This window comes from Talaromyces atroroseus, assembly GCF_001907595.1.
Source record: "Talaromyces atroroseus strain IBT 11181 chromosome Unknown scaffold_1, whole genome shotgun sequence".
NCBI lineage: Eukaryota > Fungi > Ascomycota > Eurotiomycetes > Eurotiales > Trichocomaceae > Talaromyces > Talaromyces atroroseus.
This window is the reverse complement of record NW_017971433.1, coordinates 1,799,795-1,825,346: the sequence shown is the minus strand read 5'-3', so window position 1 is coordinate 1,825,346 and position 25,552 is coordinate 1,799,795. Positions and strand designations below refer to the sequence as shown.

At 47.2% G+C, this 25,552-nt stretch overlaps 10 protein-coding genes across 10 annotated transcripts; 5 read left to right on the top strand and 5 right to left on the bottom strand.

The window, feature by feature from the left end:
* Positions 1-85: 85 nt before the first annotated feature.
* On the top strand, positions 86-2,203 carry UA08_01718 (hypothetical protein; the record flags this gene model as incomplete). The annotated part of the gene is made up of 1 exon (XM_020261412.1): positions 86-2,203. One exon carries the CDS (start codon positions 86-88, stop codon positions 2,201-2,203), a length of 2,118 nt encoding a protein of 705 aa, XP_020123411.1.
* Positions 2,204-2,507: 304 nt separating this feature from the next.
* Positions 2,508-4,802, top strand: UA08_01717 (hypothetical protein; the record flags this gene model as incomplete). The annotated part of the gene is made up of 6 exons (XM_020261411.1): positions 2,508-2,780; positions 2,843-2,865; positions 2,921-3,339; positions 3,468-3,842; positions 3,897-4,113; positions 4,175-4,802. The coding sequence occupies 6 exons, from the start codon at positions 2,508-2,510 to the stop codon at positions 4,800-4,802; spliced, it is 1,935 nt and encodes a 644-aa protein (XP_020123418.1).
* Positions 4,803-5,211: 409 nt separating this feature from the next.
* UA08_01716 (hypothetical protein) lies at positions 5,212-7,354 on the bottom strand (the record flags this gene model as incomplete). Its single annotated transcript, XM_020261410.1, has 5 exons — positions 5,212-5,615; positions 5,693-5,833; positions 5,894-6,828; positions 6,898-7,225; positions 7,282-7,354. 5 exons carry the CDS (start codon positions 7,352-7,354, stop codon positions 5,212-5,214), a joined length of 1,881 nt encoding a protein of 626 aa, XP_020123417.1.
* Positions 7,355-8,021: 667 nt separating this feature from the next.
* Positions 8,022-9,141, bottom strand: UA08_01715 (Eukaryotic translation initiation factor 2 subunit alpha; the record flags this gene model as incomplete). Its single annotated transcript, XM_020261409.1, has 4 exons — positions 8,022-8,499; positions 8,557-8,764; positions 8,845-9,007; positions 9,064-9,141. The coding sequence occupies 4 exons, from the start codon at positions 9,139-9,141 to the stop codon at positions 8,022-8,024; spliced, it is 927 nt and encodes a 308-aa protein (XP_020123420.1).
* Positions 9,142-9,782: 641 nt separating this feature from the next.
* UA08_01714 (hypothetical protein) lies at positions 9,783-12,218 on the top strand (the record flags this gene model as incomplete). The annotated part of the gene is made up of 4 exons (XM_020261408.1): positions 9,783-10,186; positions 10,249-10,872; positions 10,926-11,454; positions 11,511-12,218. The coding sequence occupies 4 exons, from the start codon at positions 9,783-9,785 to the stop codon at positions 12,216-12,218; spliced, it is 2,265 nt and encodes a 754-aa protein (XP_020123419.1).
* Positions 12,219-12,628: 410 nt separating this feature from the next.
* UA08_01713 (hypothetical protein) lies at positions 12,629-13,684 on the bottom strand (the record flags this gene model as incomplete). Its single annotated transcript, XM_020261407.1, has 1 exon — positions 12,629-13,684. The coding sequence occupies one exon, from the start codon at positions 13,682-13,684 to the stop codon at positions 12,629-12,631; it is 1,056 nt and encodes a 351-aa protein (XP_020123414.1).
* Positions 13,685-15,993: 2,309 nt separating this feature from the next.
* On the top strand, positions 15,994-18,511 carry UA08_01712 (hypothetical protein; the record flags this gene model as incomplete). The annotated part of the gene is made up of 4 exons (XM_020261406.1): positions 15,994-16,424; positions 16,487-16,514; positions 16,588-17,049; positions 17,114-18,511. The coding sequence occupies 4 exons, from the start codon at positions 15,994-15,996 to the stop codon at positions 18,509-18,511; spliced, it is 2,319 nt and encodes a 772-aa protein (XP_020123413.1).
* A 564-nt stretch (positions 18,512-19,075) lies between these two features.
* UA08_01711 (hypothetical protein) lies at positions 19,076-20,857 on the bottom strand (the record flags this gene model as incomplete). Its single annotated transcript, XM_020261405.1, has 2 exons — positions 19,076-20,566; positions 20,636-20,857. 2 exons carry the CDS (start codon positions 20,855-20,857, stop codon positions 19,076-19,078), a joined length of 1,713 nt encoding a protein of 570 aa, XP_020123416.1.
* A 707-nt stretch (positions 20,858-21,564) lies between these two features.
* Positions 21,565-22,545, bottom strand: UA08_01710 (hypothetical protein; the record flags this gene model as incomplete). The annotated part of the gene is made up of 1 exon (XM_020261404.1): positions 21,565-22,545. One exon carries the CDS (start codon positions 22,543-22,545, stop codon positions 21,565-21,567), a length of 981 nt encoding a protein of 326 aa, XP_020123415.1.
* Positions 22,546-23,218: 673 nt separating this feature from the next.
* Positions 23,219-25,544, top strand: UA08_01709 (hypothetical protein; the record flags this gene model as incomplete). Its single annotated transcript, XM_020261403.1, has 4 exons — positions 23,219-23,364; positions 23,424-23,594; positions 23,655-23,793; positions 23,862-25,544. The coding sequence occupies 4 exons, from the start codon at positions 23,219-23,221 to the stop codon at positions 25,542-25,544; spliced, it is 2,139 nt and encodes a 712-aa protein (XP_020122939.1).
* Positions 25,545-25,552: the final 8 nt, after the last annotated feature.

The window sequence follows — 25,552 nt, the reverse complement described above, 5'->3', positions numbered from 1 at the left end:
AATTGCCGCGACTCTGTGCGCACTCGGCCTACGAAAGTGAATTGATCCAGTCTCTTTTTGTGCGAGGGGCTTGGTACCTCGGAAAATGGCACACAAGGCGGCATCGAGCGGCCAGCATCTGGTACCATGGATCTACGACACGCTTCTTATCATATTTCGCTTTTGCTTGAACATCTTCTTTCGGGAAGTGTACGCACCTGGAGCATGGCGCATTCCTAAAAAGGGCCCTGTCATTATCGTGGCAGCACCCCATGCCAATCAATTTGTCGATTCGATCGTTCTGATGCGCATCCTGAAACGTTATGCTGGACGACGAATATCCTTTTTAATCGCCGAGAAATCAATGAGGGAGCCGTACATCGGGACAATGGCAGCACAAATGGGTGCGCTTCCAGTCAACCGTGCTATGGACAACATCAAACCGGGAGAGGGCACTATCTTCTTACCGTATCCCGACAGTGATCCGACTCTTGTCCGTGGGAAAGGGACCAATTTCACTGATCCCATGTTCATGGAAAGAGGCACTATTATCTTGCCTAAAGTGAACCAGGACCCTCCCGAACAACAGGCGATAGCCGAGATCATTGGTCCTCAAGAACTTCGTATCAGAGCACCCTTCAAAAAATTCCCCCGCGATCACCCGTTGTACGAAAGTATTCAAACAGGAACTTCATTCAAAGTGGCGCCCCACATAGACCAGAGTCAGATGTTTGACGCTGTATATCGAGGACTGGAATCGGGTGGTTGTATTGGCATCTTTCCTGAAGGCGGTAGCCATGATCGTCCACGGTTGCTACCCCTGAAAGCCGGTGCTGCTATCATTGCTCTTGGGACGTTGGCCCGCTCGCCTGACTGTGGCTTGTCTATCATTCCATGTGGACTGAACTACTTTCATCCCAATAAATTTCGCTCGCGTGCTGTCATAGAGCTGGGCCCACCGGTAGAAGTTCATCCGGATCAGGTTGCCGCTTTCAAACTTGGCGGAAATTCTAAACGCAATGCAGTCGGATCTCTCCTTGAGACGATACAGGAGGCATTAGATTCAGTCACGCAGCAAGCCCCTGACCGAGAGACGCTGATGCTTATTCAGGCTACGAGGAGACTATATAAGCCATTACGGATGAAACTACCCCTTCCTGTCGTCATTGAACTCAACAGGCGCCTTATGAAAGGTTATACCCAATTCAAAAAAGAACCAAAGGTCATTCAATTATCCAAAGCTATAAAGGCTTATAGCCGCCAGCGCAAAGCTCTGGGCATACAAGATCATCAAGTAGAATGGGGCAATGTTCGGCGTCGACCATGGTGGCTCGTATTTCTTACACTAGTGTATCGTGTTGGGGAACTGCTTGCATTGACTCTGGCGACTTTGCCGTCCCTAGCTCTATTCTGGCCTGTGTTTGTCACTGCGCGGGTTATCTCTCATTCCAAACAGCGCAAAGCACTCGCCAATTCATCCGTCAAAATGGATGGCCGCGACGTTGTTGGAAGTTGGAAAATACTCGTGACAATGGGACTTGCACCCACGTTATACACGTGGTACACTGTGGTTGTTACGTACTGGTTACACTATTGTCGACACGACGGCCACTACTCTTCTCTTGTCCCATGGTGGATGAACGCTCGAGTATACGTTCCGGACAGCGTCCCACTGCGGGTTTTTGCTATATTCTTTTTTGGCCTCATGATAGCAGTCAGCTTTGCGGGTCTTCGCATTGGTGAGATTGGTATGGACATCTTCAAATCTTTGCCGCCGCTGTTCATTGCGTTAAACCCGAGCTCCTCATCCGCATTAATCAAGCTACGCAACCAACGTCGAGCGCTGGTGGCTCAAGTTGTCAACGTCATCAACACTTTTGGCCCGCAGATATTCCCAGATTTTGAATATGAGAAGCTGGTTGACGAGAACTATGACTACGACGGCGAAGGTGGCATCGACATTGACTATGCAACCTATAGGTCTCGTCTCAAGAGCATGCCACCCAGTGAACCCCAGACACCCAACCGCAGTCGTAGCCGAAGCAGCGGCAGGCGTCCTTCTGATTCTTGGCAAGGAGTCAGCAGCGGAGCATTGCTTAAGCCGCTCACGTCCGGGCCATCGAAGGACGAGCTGAGCGAGCTGAACCGACGGATTGGGACATTCACTCCAAAGAACGAGAAACAGACACCAGCCGCAGTTAGGTACACCGTTGAGTCTATATAGAGCTATATATTTATATCCCACACATATATTGTACCACGCATACATAGAGTTATGCCTACTGTCTGTCATTAAGGTATGTAGTTAGTTGATAGATTAAAGGCTAGATGCTTGCCGTGCGGGGACAGTCCCGCACGTGCCATGGCCAGCGTCCGCCACAATCCGCGAGAATCTCAGGCAGGCAGCGACAATCGCGCTTCATTCACCACACCACACCATGAGCTAGGCTCTCAGACAGGAGCCTATTTGATATATAGTTCTGGAAACCTGCATATGAGCAAGACACCGGCTCATGCTTGACTAGATCATGGCCCGGAGGGTGCTGGGCGGAGGCCGCGTCCTCGGAAGTGGGAAGAACCTCTCTCCAGCTACCTCGACTCCATCTCCGCAGCCCAAGAGCCGACTGTCGCCATCAGCCAGCAGCTTGTCTCTAAACTCGCAAGCATCTACATCACAGTACTCCCCCGAAGTACAAGACATTACGTCGCGCATTTCCCTTGATAATGGCGAGACATCGATCTCAGCCGCGCCTGCCGCTGCGGGAGCGCAATTGGCATGCCCGATATGCAATGAAGAGATGGTTAGTCTTCAATATTCGCGGTATTATACTGCGTCGACAGACAATATGCTGATTAGTTGCAGGTAACTTTGCTTCAATTGAATAGGTGAACTCGATATTCGCTCGTTACACATCTACGGTTCACTAACCGGAGCCCGCAGACATCTTGACGATGCACATCAGAACTTGGAAGAAATCAGACAGGATGAAGTGAAGGACTGGTTCAAGTCACAGATGGACAAAGCGAAGCGATTCCAACCTCTTGCGGTCCTCAACCAGAAGCTTAAAGGACTCGATGTTTTCGAGTCCAATGAGAACTCGCAACCCCCCTCTGTCACTATCAATCGACATCCTACCGCCCCTGCTGAGGTCAAGACACCAGACCCGGATGAAGTTGTGACGCGCGAACACTGGCAGACACGAGGGCTACATGATATTTGCTATGAACCGAGCTGCGGGAAGAGACTCACATCCACAAACGGATGTGTTAACTGCAGAAAATGCGGCGAGCTTTTTTGTGAAGAACATACAATGTACCAAATGAAACTATCCCGGTCAGCAAAACATGAGCCGGTCAGAGGTCTGTGGTGTCGGGTTTGTGAAACGTGCTACAAATCAAGAGAAGGCTACAATGACCACAACGGTGAGGCAGCCCTGTGGATGAAGCGATCTGTTTCGAGAGACTTAACCATGCTGACATATTTGTAGGACTCATAAGAGATCACACCGAAGACTTTTCGCGACTAAGGAAACCAACTATTGACAAATCATTCTTGGAAGTATCTAGACTTGAGAAAAGACTCACTCGGTTAACACAAGCTCTCGCCAACTTGCCAGCGGAGCAGATACAGTCTGGTGCAAGTAAACGATGGCCTCTCGGATGGCAAAGCGATCAGCGCCGGGAAATCGAGCAGTCAATCGTGAGTTGGGAGGATGATGCAAGCGTCCTTCGGTGTCCCTTTTGTCAACAGGAATTTACAAACTACACCTTCCGCAGACATCACTGTAGGACTTGCGGTCGAGTTGTATGTGCAGACCAGTCCACTGCTTGCTCGGCCGATGTCGGTTTAACAGTGTTATCAAGTAAGCAAGCCCATAACATCTTCATTTGAAGCGGTTTACTGATGTTTTTGCTAGAGAGCCATAACTCTACCGAGAAGTCTGTGCCTTCCAAGATCAACGTCGATATTAGATTGTGCAAAGAATGCAGAGCAACGCTTTTTGAACACCGAGACTTTGATGAGGAAAAATCCAAAAAGCCGCCTGTCACTCGTGCCTACGATAATCTCGTTCAGTTTGAACGAGGAATTAGATTACTACTACCGAGATTTCAAAAATTGTTGTCTGCTTTACAGTAAGTCTTGCTTTTCCATATAGGTCACTCCGAAAGCAACTGCTCATCGACATTATCGTAGAGATCCAAATAATCCGCCGTCGCAGTCACAGCTTACGGAAGCTTCGAAGGTCCGAAAAAGACTCATGGATTCATTTTCGCAATATGATACGGCTGCTCGTCGCATTCGTGACTTACCAACAGAGTCACCTACTCAGAAAAAGCTGCAGAAAGCTATTTATCAACAAGCCAGCAATTTTCTCCATCTTCACATGTTGCCGCTCAAAAGTCTGCCTAAGATCTTGAAGCATGCTACGCCAGATGGTCGCCCAACACTTCATGGCTCCCGATCCTCTGCATCGGGGGACACTGCTACACCAAAACCATACACCCCAGCTCTGGCATCGATTAAATATGGGAACCACAATACACCAAATGGAAGTAGTCAGAGCGTCACTAGCGACAATAGTAGCGCTATTTCAGCACTCGAGGACGAAGAGAAAGCTTTACGAGAGCAACTCATAGTTTTAGAAGAACAAAAATTCTTCGTCTCGGAAATGATCGCCGATGCCAACCGACGTCGCAAGTTCGACGAAGTGAGCACTTTGGCCCTCAATATTGAAGATCTCAGCAAAGACATCGATCGAATCAACGGGATCCTGAAAAAACTTGACTTTGAAAGTCTTTATACTGGCAATCAGCATACATAAATGCAAGTTGATGGCCCCCCTTTATCTAAACTACTACTATTATGTCATTAACGATACTTGATTTTTATGTGTTATTCACTAGCTTGTTCACTATTGAGCATTTCCCTATTACTCCAATATTGTTTTTCTGGCGTTCAGGCACACCGAGCTTAAGCTTCGTTCGTTTAGATCACTGTTTTGTTTTGTATATATTTTTTATTAGTATCTTCATTGCTTCCTTTCTGTTTCAGCAACTGAATTGCATTTCCTAGGCGTTGCTTGTTAGGCTTGTAATCTTTGTTTTCTTGCAATATTGCATATTTAACCATTTATATAATGACTATCAACCAAGATTTTTTTCCCCGCAGTAACTGCTAAATCACAAGATAACATTGGGTTGTCTGAAACTGCTTGCCATTCAGCTAGGTAACTAGGTAGATCTTTGTCTCTCTTCCATCAGAGCCTTAACAGACTCAGTGAGGAGTTTGACTTGTTCCTTGAGCTCTCTGATCTCAAGACGAGTAGCAGAAACATCAACATTTGGTTTCGTCTTCTGAACAGTCTTGGCCCATTCGTCAGTTTCGCTGTTGAAGCCATTGAATCCAACCTCATTAGCCAGATCCTCCCACTCTTGGAGCACTGTATCGTCAGCCTCGCCATGGCGACGGTTCCATCGAATCCACCGTGCGTCACGGGTTTCGAGATACGCAGTAAGCAGAAGCAAAGGGGAATAGAGTATATACATGACTACGTCGTTGAGGCGCTCGTAACTTTCGTTTGACATCCACCACTCAAATGGAAGGATGAGGAAGAGTATTTCGATTAGGTTGAGAGCTAGAATAGAAAAAGGGGGGAGCACAACTGTTAATACTAAGGCGGAATGACTGCTTAAGGGGTTGGGAGTTGCTTACGTGGGATGAAGACATTCTCATCTGGAGCGCGCACGTACTGAAGCGTCCTCGCCGAGAACAATGCCATGTATTCATCATCTGCATTTCCGGAAATATCCTCGTATGAACTGTTATATAGTGCAATGAGGATGTTCAACAGGACTTTTTAAAGTCAATTGTTAGAGACAATGTGCTCAAAAGTTTAAGAGAGACTACACTTACTAATCATCACAACGAAGTTGAATACATAGTACAGAACCATGCCAAATGGCGGAGCAAAATCCTCAAAGGCATCAAAATCGGGGCTTTGCATGACACTATTGGCCATGCCTTTCAAGATTTTGCCAGTGACAGGGACAGCAAGGTCGGTGTTGTTTAGGCCAACGAAACCCTGGAGAAACCCTACCAAGACAACAAAGAGCAACGCGAAGAATATCAAGCTCTCTTTCATCATGACCTTGAGTACGACTAGCATAGCACCGAAAAAACGGAAAGTGTCGAGGAACAACAGTAAGCGCATCCAAAACATGGGGGCGGTGAATGCTAAAAAGTTATAGCTCATTTGGTTGAAATAGCGGCGCTGGGTATTATCAACGTCGGATGACTGGGCCAGAGCAACCATGCGCAGAACGAATGAGACCGCGAGCAGGGTGAAAAGTGTGAAATTGAAAACATTCCAGAAGCCGATATAATATCTACCGATCTTCATGATTTTACTCACTTCGTCGCATAGATAGGACAGCGTCATGGTGTAAAGAATGCCTTCGGCAATATCGATATCGCCATCGGGATTCACAGAGTTGATCACAGAGGTATAGAGGATCAGATAGAGGAGCGAGAAGAATATGAGAAGAGAATTCTGGTACAGGGGAACTCTCATCCGGTCTGGATCAAAGTGTGACCAATAACTCGTATTTATCTTGTTGTCGTAGTCGATAAATTGCGAGGGATCCCGATCATCTTGAACCAGCCATCCTCTCCATAAATTCCTGACGCACTTCTGATATCCTGATGACCCTATGACACGCAAGGTGTGCATATCCACTGCGCGCTCGACCACATTAGCCGGGGTTGTCATTTCGCCTTTGTGGAGGATAGAGTAGCGTTTCAATAAGGCTTCCTTGTGCAACCACTCTTGGTCTTCCTCAGTCTCAATTCTGAGCCACATTGATTAGTATCAAATACATAAAGGTATGTCCATTACCATGCTTCTCTTCGGCACATACATATTTTTGGCAATAACCTGGCAAGCGAGAGCTCTGCAGTCGAGGAGCGAGGAATCCCATAGAGCATCAAGGGCCTCAGTATGGAACCATTTCTCACATATCAAGAGACAGAACAGAACACAGGCGCGAAACTCCTCTCCACCGGCTTCCTTTGCAGTCTTGATGACATCTTTTGTTATGATGCTGCTATTGGGACTGCTGATAAGAGCCTCCTGGAGCTCGTACGGAATGACTTGCTCAATTTGATATTTGAGGCGGAGTGCAACTTTCGTGACCTCCTTCGTAGGTAGTGCAGGCTGAATGTCTTCGCTAGCGTACGCAGGCAGTACTGTTTATGTTTAGAGGCAGTCAGCAATTGATCATGCTCAAGGAATGATGACGTACATGGACGCCGCTCTCCGCGCACACGATTGATACTATGCGGCCGGTTGTCGAAGAGATATCTCCAAACCCCCATGGTTCTGTTCACGGTCGAGACCTAGGCTAGGGCCCAATTGACAATACGCGTCTGGACTGCAGTGAAGCCGAAGCCGAAGCATCTCCGGCTCTCTTCGAAGGTCGGGGGGGAAGCTAAGGTCTTGGTGGGGCTGCCAAGGCTATCACTATAATACGTACATGTAGCAACTAGCCCTAAAGCCTGGTTAGTGATGAGGTAGATTTTTTGGCATACAGCGTATATAGGCGATAAAGTATCAAAACAGTATCATAAATGTTTGTTTTTATGGACTTTCTTTGTTGCATTGCTTTTTTAAGGTCAACTCTCGACGGCCTCTTCTGTATAGATACACATTGGCTATAACAAACCGCTATCACGAAAGACGCACAGGATATAGAGCGAGCTAGGTGCATGGCAGCAAATAACCGTATGCAAGCCTTACTTCGAAACTGCATCGAAGCAATGTAGCCCTTGCCACGGAATATCTCTCTGCGAGCAGCAACGCAACACCCTCGTGCTGTGCTTGGAGCGCTTTCAAGATAGGCTTCCAGAATGATCTCGACATTCGGCCAGATAGGCACCATCCTACTCGGTAAGAGAACATCCGGGGGTTATCGAGTCAATCAGCTTCCATAAAAATACCCGGCACAAGTTGAAACATAACACTTTTCTATTTATGTGCTCTCCTCTATTCTGGCACGCCCTCATCACTCTCGGACTGGCTCTCATCACCGCTAACTTCCATATTTTCACGCTCACGCTTGTCCATCAGCTCTTGTAGTTTGGCATCATCGTGTTCTGTAACCGCCTTTGGAGCCATTCTAACAGTTAGTCCACCGCCGGACGCCTTGATCTTCGCCTCAATGTTTTGAATGGCTTCCTCCAATAATTTGATACCAAGGTTCTTGTCTAGTGTTTGGCAGGTCAAAACGTAGAGTGGAGGAGACACCAGTTTGACCTTGATCTGAGTATCTGGGGTGTTCTTTTCTTCAGCTGCGCGAAGGGCATCTTTAACCGCATCGATTCCGTCGTAACCAAAGCAAGTGACGTCGACATCGGCACGGACTTTTGTAGGAGCAGGGGTAAGCTTCTTGCTGATATACATTTGCAGTTCCTCCTTGACCAGCTGATTGGGGAACGCAACGTCGTTCCACACATCTGGGTTGCTATGGGAGAGGATTAGCCTTGCAACCTTGTAAAACGTGGTAACGGTGAGTCTTTACGTGATAGATAGCTTGAAAGCATCGTATGAGTGGCCGAAGTTGCGGTTCAGGGGCCACCCAATGGTCTGGTATAGTTCCTCAATAGGGGTCTTTGTCTTTTCTGCGACGTGGCGCATAATCGAATGCACCAATTTGCTCTTGTTGTAACGTTCCTCGCACTTGACAACATCTTCGGCCGACACTCGTCGCTTCGAAAGATCGATATAACCTGTACAGCATAGACATAAGAATTAGTACATATAAATGGCACGATCCTTCCAGATGCCTCGCCGAATGTCTTCTCCATACCCTTTTCTTTATCCACACGAAGCACGACGACAACCTCATTTCGGCCGATTCGAATGAGCTTCTGAATGCTTCGAATACGTCTCCGCGAAAGTTCGGACAGCAGAATCATGCCATCGATGTTATCGTATTCCAGCAATTTCACGTAGGCACCCATTTCGGCAATCTAAAAATGACGCATAAGCCAGGTTTCCTATCGCCAGAGATTTGGACTGCACGAACTTGTTTGACATTGACCATAACAAAGCTATCCACTTCGGGATACTTCTCCTCGTAGAACCGACAGTTCGTTAACGACATCTTGGCGGGGTGGCGCCTTCACAAGGCGGGGGACGGAATACGCGAAGAAAGAGGACGGGATATGTCGACGTTCAAAGACGCGTGCTGGCTTGCAGGACTGTTGTAGAGAGATTGGTGCAGTTTTCAGTTGTTTGCAGTCGTGGCGGTCGTGTTCACGTCGAGGCTGACTGAGTCTGTCCTGGAAGGAACACAAAGCTTGCTTTTTTTTGTGGCGGCCCAAATTCTGCGAGCGCACATCCCCAAAAGGGCTTAGTCGCCTCAGGCTCCCACACTCGGTCACGTGCACGCCAAGGCTCGCTCTATATCACGTGACTTATCCTCTGTGGCACCTAGAAAGTGCCATGCTCCGCACGACCCAGATGCCGAATACGACTTTTACGTGCTAGCGCTGAATATCTGGGCTTCTTACTCTTTCATACTTTACCCAATCACATCTACAAACAGCGGTGGTGGTGTAAATGAGACACGATTATATTGTGCTCCTTCCTATTGGCTGCCGGCGATATCTCCGGATACAAAGCCCCGCCGGGCATGGCCCATGCTGATAAATCTCCAAATTGTTATCGGACGAGGTCCAAGTTATTCATATTTCCCAATGACAGCGACACACCCTTAGATATGCGCATCTGATAGAGGAGGAAATGTCCCACAGTCAACCGTCACGGTCAGAGTCAGATGGCTCGCCTTCCTTGCGAGATCGCATCGTCGATATCCTCAGCCCTGGCTCGTCGTCTAGGGAACCTTTACCTGCCAACGAACCTCACGGCTCCCACCAGCATAATGGGACTGATGCTTCCAACGAGAGGTCTAGGTTGCTAGAAGATTACGAACGGAGACAATCCATTTGTGGGCTACGAGACTGCAATCATGGAACTTTCTCCCCGAAACCTGAAGAGCACGAACCCAGCTCTGTTGCAGGCAGTTTCCTTTGGGGCTCTAGGACTCCTGGATTCTTAGTCTCTGGACTGCAAACACCGGTGACGGATGGCACCTCGGTTACCAACAGGCTCATCACGGAGATGGGCCTGAAGAATCGTCGGAGAATGTACGCCGCACCCTACGATTCGTATGACATTACTAAGCTCCTTATGACTGATGAGGATGCAGGTATCTCTCTTACTATATTCCATTCGTCAATTGGATCACTCAGTATCGATGGGACTTTCTCCGAGGCGACCTTGTAGCAGCATTGACTGTATCGTCTATTTATATTCCAATGGCACTGTCTTTGTCGGCAAACCTAGCCCATGCACCACCGATTAATGGCTTATATTCCTTTATCGTACAGCCACTTCTATATGCACTTCTCGGTAGCAGTACGCAGCTTCTTGTCGGGCCGGAAGCGGCAGGTTCGCTTCTCGTAGGAACTGTTGTCAAAGCAACGGTTGAGTCTGGACACTCCAGTGAATCTGACTTCCTGATGCACGCTCAAGTCGTTGGTATTGTGACTAGTTTATCAGGTGCATTCATTCTTATTGCTGGAATAAGCCGCCTTGGGTTTTTGGATAACGTGCTCAGCCGACCTTTCTTACGAGGTTTTATCACAGCTATCGGTGTTGTCATTTTCGTCGACCAGCTCATCCCAGAAATGGGATTGATGGAAATGGCGCGTGGCGTAAATCATGCTAGTACTGTAGAGAAGCTTGTGTTTGTCATCGATCACGGCAAGTACGCACATGCGCTTACGACAATTGTCGCATTTTCTAGCTTCGCTATCATCATGATATTCAGGTGTGACTCTTGCTGTTTACCATAAAAGTCCTTTATGCTAATCCTTCCCTCAGAACACTCAAAAAGATGCTTGCGAAACATCTTCCACAACTTGTATACTTCCCGGATCGATTACTAGTGGTCATCATGTCAGCTGTCCTTACTTGGTATTTTGAGTGGGAGAAGCAAGGCCTTGAAGTCCTCGGTGCCGTCAAACCAGGCGAGGGCAGTGATTCGAGCCTCTTTCAGTTTCATTGGCCGTATCTTCCCAGCCAAATGCATCATATCCGGTCTGCACTCAGCACTTCTTTCATAATTGCCCTATTAGGGTTCTTTGAATCCTCAGTTGCTGCTAAAGGTTTGGGTGACGGTACTAGTGACGGCATCAAAAGTGCACCGGTGTCAGCAAACCGGGAAATGGTAGCACTGGGTGTGGCTAATGTTACTGGCGGGCTTTTCACAGCCCTTCCGGCTTTTGGTGGTTACGGAAGAAGTAAATTCAACGCATCTGCAGGAGGACGAACGCAAATGAGCGGCATCTTTTTGAGTCTCATCACATTTATTGTGGTTGTCTTCTTCTTGGATTATCTTTATTATCTTCCAGTAAGTTCTAATATCTCTGTGTCTTATATGTAATCGTGCTAAAGACTCATCTGCAGAAAGCTGTACTTTGCGCAATGATATCAGTGGTCGCCTATTCTTTGGTTGAAGAATGCCCACATGATTTGCGTTTCTTCATTCAGGTTCGAGGCTGGTCTGAGCTTGTACTAATGATTATAATTTTCCTATCAACGATCTTCTATTCTATTACGATGGGAATTGCCCTAGGCTGTGGTTTATCTCTTTTACGTGTTATTCGACATGCCACCAAGCCACGGATTCAGATTCTTGGCAAGGTCTCGGGGACACCGGACCAATTTGAAAATGCTGAGTTGTATCCTGAGAAAGTCGAGTTTATCGAAGGGTGCCTGATCGTCAAAATACCTGAGCCTTTGACTTTCGCAAATACCGGAGATCTGAAAAGTCGTCTACGTCGATTAGAACTGTATGGAACTAGTCGTGCCCATCCGGCGCTTCCCAGGGTAAGACCAGTTGAAAGTGACAGGAACGTCATTTTCGATGTTCACGGGGTTACAGGCATCGACGCTTCTGGGACACAGGTCCTACTCGAGATCGTCGAGGACTATGTTAATCGTGGAGTTCGTGTCTTTTTTTGCCGTCTTCCTTCTCTCAATGGCTCGGTTTTTCAACTTTTCGAACGCAGCGGGATAGTCGAGATGTGCGGTGGGCTAACACATTTTGTCCCAAGCGTGGACGAAGCTTTACGACTGACTGAAGTCGAGGACTTACAAGAGGCTTTCGTATGATACATTTTCCGTTGACTTCCTATAAGTTTTTGGCGTACTAAAGACATGAAGCCGTTCCCTTAGCGAGCATTATTAACCTCATTGCCCTTAAGACTACCGTCAATATCTGTATTATATGGTTAATACGTAGTGTTTTGGCATCAACGAGATATTGTATATAAGCAAATTTCTTTATTTGCCGTCGAAAAACAGGTGATATGTTTTTATCATTTATTCATTATCTGGTTTCCATGCAGTGGAAAGAAATATCTCAATCATTCGAATATGCCATTATCAGGACGTAGATTTTCATTGTCAGATCAGGCTTCTTGTATCTAGGCCGATTGGGGCTCGATGAGTCTTTTGTAGTTGGCTCAAAAATAATATCTCCCGACTCTGTTAAAAAAGGTTCATGTCATCACAACTTGTCGTCAAGTGATCAAATCATCGCCAGCTGCTCGCCGAACGAGTGATCGTAAAATTTGTTCATTTGCCAAATCAATTAACTTTTGAACTGCTGTCTGCTCCTCTGGAGGCTCCCTTTGACGGCTGGAAATGTCAATCAGTTTAAATCTTCCTTCAGCACTCAGCACAAAAGCTCCAGTAGCGACCTTGCTAAGCCACACATGCTGTGTATCTTTCGATTCACAACTCTCATTGCCTGTTTCCTGGAGATTGACTTTCATAGCAAGATGTTTGTCCAGGTATTGAGACAAGGATGATAGAAATAGTGAGGTGTCGTTGTTGGGTCCCCCGCGCGCAAATGTTGATAATGTTTCCCGAGGTAGACTTATGTCAAGAGATTTCAGTGATGGCGCAACTAACTGCCCAAATGACAGAGTCAACTGCGTTTCTTTCAACACCTGCTCAAGAGTCGCATTTGACGCCTGCTGTGAGTCCTCACTCGTCATTAAGCGGGAGATAGACGTCTCTAGCGTCATGGAAAGAAATTCGGACGGCAAATGCAACGTCGCACAGTATGAATCAAAGGTAGTAGATAGGAACTCGATAAATGTATTTCTTAGTACAGTCGGCATACGCGTCAGCAACAATGGTAGATGAGTAGACTGTTTGCGTCTCCTGTCTGTGGATGCTGGCGTATATCCATCAGGACCTGCGAGAAGAGCAGCCCTGTATCCGATGCGCTCATAGTCGAGTGTAATAAAGATTCCCATGCATTCATTCATTTCAATCGACGAATCGTCGCTCCCTTCTTGTATGCTCTCATGCGTTGTGATGAATTCCCATCGGCTTTCAACCAACGACCCGGCTTTACTAAGCGCATCATCAGCAAGACTCTTTGTCAAGTTCACTTGCATGCTACGCAGTAAGTCACCCGCGAGCAGATCGTGTAAGCGCTTTGCGTAAGTCTTCAATGCATCTTGATTGCCGATCAAAACTCGATGGTCTTTGCTATGATGTAGCGGAGATAGGCGATGAGCCGACCACGAAATATTAAACAATTGTGCTCGTGATACAAGACCCATTATTGCACCATTCTGCATCCATTGACTCTGCTGGCTGTGCAGGGACTCTTCAGATCAAAGAGTTGCGACGTTGTTATTGATTTTGCCTGGAAAATTGCGACGCGTTTAACCACAACCTCAATACGCGAGACGAAGTTGCAAACAATGCAAAACAAAAAGACGGGATGTTCACCCTTTCCATCCATATAGTTTTTGAGTACAACAATAAGGCGAGAAGGCGGTTTAGCTCTAGTAGAATCTATAAACTTCACAAAAAACATACACTATAGGCTGTATCAAAGGAGGAGTGATACCTACATTAATAATATATGTACGAGAGAATATGAGGCATGTGTTATGTAGTTATTCTAAGGGCGCCATTATAATCAAAAGCAATACCTGCACATATAGCTATTGTATAGAAACATAGCACGCAAGTATTGCCATCGATGGTTCTCATGACATATATTTCGCGATAATAAACCACTAAAAATATCATTCAAGCCATCCAGCCTCTAGCTTGACGGCACTGGTCACAACCTACAAGCACTGAAATTCCATCCCAGACAGTGAAGCTTTTTGGAGCATGAGGAACGGCGTTCCTCGATCTTAGCTCTCGGTAGACAACGTCAAACCAGACCTCATTTGGAGAAGAATAGTGCGGCTGTCCACTTGGTGGAGGCGAGTAGACACATGGATGCATTTCTTCCCGCAAGTTTAAATCTACGTCTCTCTCGAAGTTGACCATGAAGTCTCTACGTTGAGCCCTTGGGTTGTCTCCATCACCAATCTCAGCGGAAAAGTATTCAGCGATCCTCCCAAAACCCGAGATTGCCAATAGTCCGCCAATCCAATGGTCGTCAACAGTTCCAAATTGGCCGGGCGGTAAGGACAAGGTGTGTCGAAGATAGGACACGAGTAGATACATGCAGTGGTGTGTTGCAATCAGCGTTGATGTGTCGGTGAATGGAGGAGAACGAAGGATGTTCGTCTGCAATCTTGCGTACATCTTCCTCCGGACATGGAAAGGGATAGGCACAGGAAGCCCCCCGGATTCGTATTCTCGTAATAAATAATTCAAATGTTCTTTGCGGGCAGAAGCATAGGCTTCTAGGAAATATAAAACGCAATAACTAGGAAAAAAGATGTTACGCATTAGTACCGCGTAGGAACCAGAGGGGATTTTCGAATGCTCACGTCAGTGGAATAAGATTGTATTGCAGATGTACAATCGCATTCTCAAAAAGTAGATTGCGCTCTAGCTTCGAAGGAAACCGAGTCTTGACCAGAGCCTGCTCGAGGGTCAAGAACCTGTCCATCACCCGATTTGCTAAGTATCGAGACAGCCGAGCACAAGTCTGTTGTCTACGGCGTAGACTATGTAGGTATCTGAAGGTATACAAGTAGCCCCCCTTGGCACTTTTGGCTGGTGGAAACAAGTCGGACAGAAGCACGACGTCGTCCTCGGGGTTCATCGTGTATGTTCGTTCGTGACTGATTGTCGACGGGAGTGTACCATGACGACGACGCTGTAAGTATTCTTGGGCAATAACCAGTTCGTGCATGGACAAGATGTTGTAGAACCGCCGGCAAACAAGCTTCAAAGGCAAGAAGTCATGTACACTGCATTGCGCAAATATTGAAATCTGAATCTCGACGGGAAGACAGTCCCAGCAAGACGATGATGGTATACGGCTGAGGTCCTCCACGAGGGTCCTGTAATTGCGCCAAACTTGTCAGCACAGCGAGAGACTTGAGTGGCGAGTCGAACATACTTGGAGGACTTGGATCTCCTTAACCCACTAAAAGCCCTGCCCCTCTCCTTTGAGCGGTGTCGGGCCTCACTGGCCTTTTTCGGCGTTGAAAAGATACGAAGCATGTTGAGGTGAGGAGAGCTGAGGAACGAGAGAGAGGATTGTCGCGATTCAAAAAGACCATGATAGCTGGACTGGGAGCATCAGGCCCCATTTCGAGCCATGCCAGGCACGTCGCAGGTTTACCGCCGACTTTCCCAATGACGATGACGATGACGACGGGATGCTTGGATTGGATTGGAGGGCCTGAGGTTGCAAGGCCTAAACTCAAAGTAAAAATAGACAAGAAACATGTAGCCTCTTTGAGACTAGGCCGCGGCTTAGTCAGGCGGCTCAGGCCCTCCGCCCCGGGGGATCAGATTAGCTATCTTCCGCCAAACTTCGCAGCAGCTTCTTCCCCTTGTGTTTATTCTCAAGATGCGCTGTCATCTGTATGGCATCGCATTCCGGATAACCTGACCTCTCGATGCGGGTTCGGAAACGCCTATACGTACTTCAAGAGTTGTGCACATCACTATGGCGAGCAGCTCCGAGCCTGGTGGCCCTAGGCCCCATGCATGCGTTCTTTGCCAGAGGAGAAAGGTCAAATGCGACCGACGTGATCCTTGTACTAGGTGTGCCAAAGCCCAGGTTGAGTGTGAATATCGGGATCCCCTGCCGCCTCGGAGGCGAAGAAAGAAAAACTCCGAGGCTACGATGGCTGATCGCATCAGCCGCTACGAAAATGCATTGCAAAAGGCTGGCATCGATGTGGCTTCGCTCGAATCCGATGATGCCCAGGCTCCTGTCGTTAGGACTGCAACTAGAGATAATATAAATGACATGGATGTGACAAATGCGGCAGCGCGGGCTCCCTCTGCAGCGTCGGACGTGGCGCGGGAGAACACCCCGAGACATGGTTCTGGCAGATTAATCACGAAGAAAGGAAAGTCTCTTTATCTTGACAAGTTCGTAAACTTCCTCCTAAGATGTAGCCCTTCCGAAGAAAATCGCTTACATGTACCAATAGTCATTTGTGGAAGAGCGTTAGCCACGAAGTAGGTAGCTTCCGAACGCATCCTGTCTCATGCAGTAAAGAGACGAATCTATTATATACTAACAATGACATAGCTTCAAGATGCCGAAGACATCATTTCGGAGGACGAGTCCGAGAAGTCTGCGGCATCCCAAACGCAGATTGGAGAAGACTTCAATAGCAGTTTCCTTTTTGGATCACGTCAGACTCTTACGCATTTCCACCCAAACACGATCCGGATTTTCAAACTATGGAACACATTTCTTGAAGGTGTCAACCCAATCATTAAGATTGTCCATGTGCCCACGCTACAGAAACGAATCCTGGATGCTGCAAGCGACTTGAGCTCCTTGTCGCCCGAGCTTGAAGCTTTGATGTTTTCTATTTACTCAACGGCATTGCTCTGTATGCAGGATGACGAGGTAGAGAAATACTTTGAAGAGTCCAAACCAACGCTTTTGAGCCGATATCGACAGTGTACGCAGCAGGCATTGGTAAATGCAGGAGTCCTAGGAACTTCGGAGCTAATGGTTCTTCAAGCATTTGTTTTATTCATCGTATGTACTGAGTTTGTTTACTTGAACTGCATTCATGTACTAACTCAATTGTTCCGACCGTTAGCTTTCTATCCGGCTAGTATATAATCCACACATCCTATGGTCTTTGAGTGGCATTTGCTTCAGAATCGGACAACGAATTGGGCTCCACAAAGATGGCTCGAAGCTAGGCCTATCAGTTTTTGAAACGGAGATGCGTCGGCGACTTTGGTGGGAAGTGACCGTTCTCGACTCAACCATAGGCCACATGGCTGGCTGTGAATCTCATATGAGACCGATGACGGATACCAAAGGACCATGTAATATCAACGACAGTGCTCTTGACCCTAATATGAAAGAAAACCCAGTTGAGTCCTCCGGGCCGACGGAAATGATTTTCTGTTTGATGTGCTATGATCTGGGGGCTTGGCTGTCGAGACATGAGAATTTAAAGACATCATCTTTTGATGGGCTGTGGGAGTTTTTGAGCTCTACCTCCATTTCTCTGGAGCACAAGGATAGTATTATTGACGAAATAGAGGGTCTATTCGAAGCTAAGTATATTCAGCATTGTGACCTCTCAATTCCCCTCCATCTTGTGACCTTTGTGGTTGCCAAATCCGCTGTGGCCTGCGTCCGGCTTCGCGCGCACCATCCACGACAGTACCAGGACAAAGGCCTACCGATACCGCAGGTAGAAAGAGACTTGTTATTTCGACTATGTTTAAGCATTCTGGAATACACGGATCTTCTCTTCTCGAGTCCGAAGACCCAAAAGTTTCATTGGCATATTGATTTTCACTTTCCTTGGGATGCTTTTATCGTCATGCTACTCGAATTACGCCATCGCAGCACAGGCGAAGACGCAGCGAAAGCATGGCAGCTACTCGATGTCGTATTCCGCCGGCAATACAAGGCTCTTAATCAACGAAGGAAGAGCGCTCTCCACCTTGCTGTCGCCAATTTGGCGATCAAAGCATGGTCGGCCCAGGTCACGGAGTCTGAACGTCGTCAAGTTGACCCTTTACCTCAACCACAAGTCATCAGCGTGCTATGGAGATACGTTAATCGTGGGACATCTTCGACTTCGAATTCTACTTCAACATCTCCTGCACCATTTTCCATGTCATCGTTCATGTTGAACAATAACACGACTGAACGGTCTTTAAGGCCAGCCGAACAAGTTGTTAAATCACCATCCCGTGTCTCTGTTACTAGATCAACAAGTGGCTATATCCTTACGAAAGCTGGCAATGCTGGTAGTTACAATTATAACCAAAATGTTCAGTCATTGCCGCTTAGTTCACGAGAACGTGATTCATATCCGATGATAGATGGCGATCATAACCTGTCTGATGTGAATACTATGTATTCTATGGATGACAGCCCTATGGACTGGGGCCAATGGGACACATTACTTCAACAATTCCAAGAATACAGCTCTGGTGATATGGATATGTTCTGTGCTTCACCGCTAGCATAGAATTTTTGATGAGCAGACATGCCGCAAGGTGATTACTATTGTGGCATGTTGGATCTAAACTGACGAACCGCGATGTTCAGATGTTTGATCGATGTCATTCTGATGAGAAGTTTCAAACGATCAACACTAGACGTCCTTAGAGGCTCTTTCTCACGTCAATCTAACATAGGAATGGTGCTTTCTCTAATTCGACTAAAGTTGCCGTCTCTCATTATGACTACAGAAAAGAGATATACGGTGATCCGAAGGCGCAGAAGTTGGGGTTTAACATCATGTTAAATTACGAGCAACATTTCAATCTTTTCTGAAGAAATATCGTACAACCCAAGCAGACATATCAAAGCTAAACACCGACCGAAAATTCTGCCGCCATAAAATTAAATCAAACAATAATGAAAACAAAAATGAGTGGAGTCGTAAGTGCAGGTCTATTTTTCTGAACTTTCCCGGGTATATTCCCATATTCCCATTTTTCCCACTTAAATTTCTTGTGTCCGCCCAGATTAGTTATTACCCATGCGTGCATCGATATTTCCCTTTTCTTTCCCCGTCAAAACAAGTTGTTTATGCCTCTTCATCCTTAGGAACAGGCTCTTTTTTCTGCTCTGGCTTTTTGACACTCACCCATTCCGTCGCAAGGCCACCGATAATTGAAGCGCATGCCAGACCCACGCCTGCATAGAAAGTGTTTGTAAGAGCCTTGTTATAAGCTGGTAAAATCAGCGGCAGGTCTTCGGGAGGGACGACTTTGCGAAAGCCAGTTGCACCGGCATTGATGACGGCTGCAGCGACCTCAGCTCCATTTGGGCCAGGTATATTTGCGTGCAATTGACTCGAAAGGCTATTCCCAAAGATCGTTTGAGCGACTGCAAGAAACACTGCACCCCCAAAAGCCTGTGCGAGCATCATCAGGGATGCACCGGTTGGTACATCCTTTCTATCAAGAACGGTCTGTGCGGCGACACTGCCTTGCTGCATGCCCAGGCCAATGCCGATACCAAAGAGAAACTGGTAACCAATCCATTTACTGTGTCCCGTAGTGGTGGTGAAGGTAGAGATAAGACCTGCGCCAATGGACATGATGACGCTACCAGCGAGCATGAAAGGAGTGAAGTAACCTAGTCGCGAGACTGCAACGCCTGCAAAGATGGAGCCTATAACGAGGGACAAGACTAACGGGATATTCATGATACCTGATTTCACAGCACTCACTCCTTTGATAGCTTGGAACCAGATAGGAAGGTAATAAACGAAGATCATCATGCTACTACCCACGCAGAAAGAAAACAAGAAACCCGCGGCTATCGTTCTCTTCTTGGCAAGCCGAGGTGGTACGGAGGCAGTTTCTTGTTTCCACATTTGTATCAGCACAAAAGCAATGATTAGAACACCGGAAAGGACGAATAGCGCGATAATACGTTCGTTGCTCCAGGCGTAAGCTGTGCCTCCCCATGTCAATGCTAGGATCAAGCACACCATGCCGGGAAGAAACGCCGCTGTGCCGAGGGGGTCGAGCTGGTTCAAACGTTCCAGGGGAGTGTGCGCTGGACTTGGGTTTGGTGGCGGAGAAGCCTTCAAAATGAAAAGAATGACCAGAATCGTCACCGCACCGATGGGCAAGTTGATATAGAAGCACCATCTCCACGAGACGTTATCCGTGAAAGCGCCCCCCATCACGGGAGCGACGACTGAGGCGATGCCGAAGAGACTGCCCATGAAGCCTGTCATCATGGGCCTCTTCCGCAGAGGTACGGCATCAGTGATGATCACAATACAGCCGGAGAAAATACCGCAAGCACCCAAGCCAGCGAGGGCCCTGCCAACGATGAATGCCGTGGATGTTGGTGCAGCGCCACAAACGGCGGACCCTATCTCGAATATGATGATAGCTGCTAGAAAAACCCACTTTGGCTTGTAGAAAGTGTATATGCGACCATAAAGCAGCTGGAAGGAGCAACTTGTGAGGAGGTAAGCACTACCATACCAGGCAATATCACCGAGGGCATGGAAATCGTCGGTGATGCGAGGTATAGCGGTAGCAATGATGGTCCGATCCTGGCAGAGCGAAGTCGGTTAGCAGGTTTGCCTAACTTGTAGTTACCACCTGAATAAGAAGAGACTCACCAGAGCAACAAGGAAAACAGCAAAGTACAAGGCAACCATGATAGCCGCGAGCGACCATGGCCCAGGGTATTCATGCTCGACAGCAGCATCTTTCGGGGAGTTGTTGGCTGCCTCAGGGGGCTTTTCCTGAGTGAGCACTTTGTCGCTCTGAAAGGTGCTCTCACGGGTTGGAGCACTCATCTCTCCTAAGACTGATGCCTGGCGATCTGGATCTTCAGCCATGATACAAGCTGGTAGATCGATGGTAGTCGGTAGCTGTTGAAAGGTTGGACTCAGTGTACAAACGAGAAAGGTTGGCGATAATGAGTGACGAAGGTGAAAATTTGAAGAAGATCGTGGCGGAAATTGCCCTCCATTTGCCTATTTATTGTTTTGTCGTACCAGGCAGAGACGCTGCTTCCCTTTTCGGTGCCTTCGGTGGCTGCTGCCCATTTTCGGACCCGAGGCCTGGTTAGGGCTCCGAGCAGAGCTTCGAATTGCCCTAACCGCTTTTGGTCTCGCCTTAAACTGTGGGAGGCTAGTAGCTGTCTGCATTAGTACTAGTTCCAAGGCTTTTCAACTTTAATCACTTTCACTGGTTAAGGGGTCGGCTTGTATAGGCAGCGTGCTTTTTGTGTTTTTGGCTTCTTTTTTTCTCACTCGTTGCTAACCATGGATTCTTAACATGCCTGCAGCGAAGATAGGCACTTCTTTGTCGGCTTACGAAAGCAAAGTCAAATAAATCAAGCACCTACGTCTGTCATACGTAGAACAAAATCAATAGATATTAATAACCTGGGTTTGATATCAGGGAAAAGAGTGCATTGAATAACGAAACTGCTACCTAGCAAACATAATGAAGAGAGAGAAAATTGCAATGTGACGATCAAACTGGTATATTACAGGCAATTAGGCAATGAATCAATATGATTAAGTATATCGTGACCTCACTACATGCCTTGCTTGACCAACGATGGAGGGAGAGCTGCCACATCATCTGGAACCTCAACCGGACCAAAATACTCCGTAAAAACATCGGTCAAGAGCTTATCAGTCAGCTCCATGTGTTGACCTGGGATAGTCTCAAAGTCAAGCTTCCCTTGTTCGTCTAATGCACGCAAGCCTAGCCAATCTTCCGTGTATAGCGAGCGTTCCCGTAGAGTTGTTATTTCACCACTCAATTGATTGACTTCAGCAAACCACGCACTTTCTTTGGGAACAGCCACTGTGTCGTTCGCAAACATGAACATGCCAAAGCGGTTTAAGGACAACAGGTTGGATTTGTAGGCCTCATTTTTCTCCTCCCTTTCATTATTAATGTCGGCGAGAAAGTTACTGTGTTTCAAGTATGAATCGTACTCGTTGGAATCACGGAAATATTGCGCAGGCACCAACCGAGATTGTACAAAGTCAGACCATCGTCCGAACCGTAACAAAGCCTCTGCACCGCGGCAAACCCAGTCTCCAGAGCTGTCACAAGACTGAAACTTGAAAATGCCGTTGTGCTGACTTCCCATCGTTACTAAATTGTGCACCTGGGGAAAGTTGCACTTTTCAACAAAAGCTCTCAGAAACTGACCCCCTTGGGAGAAGCCCAAAGCATTAACGGCTGGTGCTGTGCTTAAAATAGGCTCGGATGCCAGTTGCTCGCAGACTTGGGTGATTTGTTCTGTAACATTACCGAAAAAGGTAGCCTGTCGATCCCCATTGTCCGAATCATCCAAATGGATTATGTACACATATGTGCCCGGATTAACCTCCTCAGCAAGCTGTGCCACTTCCATAATCCCGTCAGCCTGGTAGCTATCTCCTAGCCCATGCCAGATTACTAGCGGTAAGGGCGTGGTCTCAACATATTTCGTTGCAGGGAGGGCCCTCGACAACAAGGGAAAGGCCGCCAACAGCGCGATGAGCCGACGAAGTTGAGGCATGATGGTTGTGTCTGCAATACTCTCGGGAAACACAGAGCAGTAGTTACCTGTATGTGAACCGAAGTCCGATACACAAAGGCAGAGAAGATAGCTTTTTGGTGATGAGATTCGGGGAGACGTTGTTTGGAGTCTGAATGCGTACTAGTCTCGATCATGTGGAGCACAAGCTGCACAACCTTATTTCCTGCTTTGCGCTAGCCCCGTACGGAAAATACATCAATACATGCATACAAAGCTGTATAATTACCGGCTTTCGCCTTGAATGTTACGGTATCCGATACATACAATAATTTTTACCTCCACACCCACGGAACATCGTCCTGGCCTGTCCTCCTGCCAGTGGCGACTACAACTTTTCTACCACCATGCCTTGGAGCTTGGGCTGCCCAAATTGATTGTCTTCCGCAGTCGGAGTGTATATTGCAATACTTACCAGTACAATTTATCTACTCTTTGGCCATCTTTCATCCCTTGTTGCTTACTGCGCCACATCGTCATCATAGTCACGCATATCCTAGTACCTACATTACGCCCACACAGCAAACCTCATATGCGTGATGAAGCCCCTGATGTAAAGCTCCGTCATGCACTATCTCTGAGGATTGATTCTCAAAAAAATTACGGCACTTGGAGGAGTTTCTCCTGAAGGGGGTATACTAAGGCTCGGATCAACATGGATTCAAATGAGTCCGCGGAAGGACCAAACATAGTCTTCAAGCCTGAAAGCCAAGCGGAGAATGATAGGTCAAGATGGCTCTGGAGCTTGGCTCAGTTCCGAGAAGCCTTTGAATTGCAACCCTCCGAGGACGAACAGGCACAGTACAGATCCACCCAATAAAATTATTCTTGTCCATGCAGAGTTGCTGACGTTACGCCAGGGATTGGTGGATTGCATCAACTGCCATTCCACTCGTGGCTGCAACGGCGGCTCCCATGGCCAATCTTATGTCTGTCGTTGCTTTGGTGACTTCATGGAGAAACCAGGTTTACCCGGACCAGCTCGATAGCCAGGGACGCGTACTCCAAGTCGGTATTTCCGACCCCCACTGGTGAGCTCCCAAAATGGTGCAAATTAAATGAAGGGCTCTGCTGAACTTTGATCAATACAGGTGTATTGGCTTCAATGCTTCCTCTTTGGTTTTTGGCTTATTGGGAAACTTGTTTCTTCTTTTTAATTTCACTAGGAAGATGCGATATATCGTTGCATTACCAGCTTCGATATTCTTATGGCTTCTGGCTACTGGTGTTGTAAGTTGTATGTCTTAGGTTTCCCCTGTGATATGGGCTGACAATATCCTCTGTCTTGCTGATAATAGCTTGCCGGAATCACGGCTTCCATGCACATTTACGCTCCCCCAGAAGCGCCAGACTATGTCTATTCCCAGGGCTATTGGAGTGCTGTTATAGCCGCAGTTCTGTATTTTATATTAGCTGCCATTCTCATGATTAATATGCTGGGATATATGCTAGGCCATTATCCTCAACATTTCGCTCTTACTGACGACCAACGTACCCTGATTTTGCAAACAACTTCATTGATGATTTGGCTAGCCATAGGTGGGGCTATATTTCAGAAGCTTATTGATATTTCTTTTTCCGATGCCGTGTACTTTTCAGATGTTACCGTGTTAACTTTGGGGTACGGTGATATCACTGCCGGGACTAATTTGGCAAGGGGTTTGATTTTTCCATATGCAGTTATTGGAATCATTATTTTGGCTCTGATAGTTGCAAGTATCACTCGTTTCGCAAGAGAGGTCACCAATGCCAACGTTGTCAAAACCCACCTTCATCGCAAAAGAGTGGAAGTCTTGCAACGGTCCCTGGCGGTTGATCAGGATCAAAAGCCTCCTAGTGAATTAAGGCATGGAAACCAGGTTCAAATTCACAATGAAACGACGTCTAGACCAATCCGGTCTATGGTCAATAGCATAATGGCGTCAAAGAGGTCCAGAACTTTGATCATGCGCGAGGAAAAGGATCGATTCAAAACCATGAGAGCCATCCAGAACGAAACACTGAGATTTCGCCGTTGGATGTCTCTCTTATCAAGTCTCATGGGGTTCGCCATTGTATGGTGTGGAGGAGCAGGTGTGTTCTCTCGATTGGAGAATATTGGTTATTTCAGCGCGTTATACTTCGGTTTTTGCTCTCTACTCACGATTGGATATGGTGACATCACGCCACAGTCGAACGGTGGCCGCCCCTTCTTTATCGTCTGGTCTCTCGTTGCCATACCAACAATGACAATTCTCATCTCTAAAATGAGCGACACTATCCTTTCTGGTGTCGACAATGCGACCAACTGGATTGCAGAGTTCACTGTACTCCCAACAAGTGGTCGATATCACCAATTCATCTCCAAAGTCCCGCTGATTCGGAACTATCTAGAACAGCGAGCTGAAAGGAAACGCATTGAGCACGGATTCCGCGTTGGAGTAAGCAACTCCGCAAATCCTGATGATGATGGTGATGAACAAGATGACCTCGAAAATGGTGATAAGTCGACCAACAGCAGTAATAACGACTACGAGCGTGCCCATCCACCTCCGCGAACAATTGAAGAACTCGAGAAACACCGTCGATCACCTCATCAACTTGCGCGAGATCTCATTTTTGCCATTCGCCGAGTCACGCAGGACGTGATATCCGGTGAAATCAAGCGATACTCGTATGAAGAATGGGTTGAATTCACCCAACTGATCCGATTCACCAATCCGAATTCTTCACGCCAGTCAGAAATCGAGCTGGATGAGAATGAGTGGGGTTTGATCCAGTGGGATTGGATGGGTGAGAATAGCCCAATGATGGCTGAACAGACAGAGCCAGAATGGCTTTTGAATCGTCTGACGGAAAGCTTGCTTCGATACATGGCTAGCGTGGAATCTGAGCAGGAAATGGCAGGGGGCCAGCAACGTGGCCTGCCCGTTGATACCGACGATGAAGGTGCTCAACCGTCCTTAGACTCGAACAACGGAGCAACCGCCCAAAACTGTTGACAATTAAC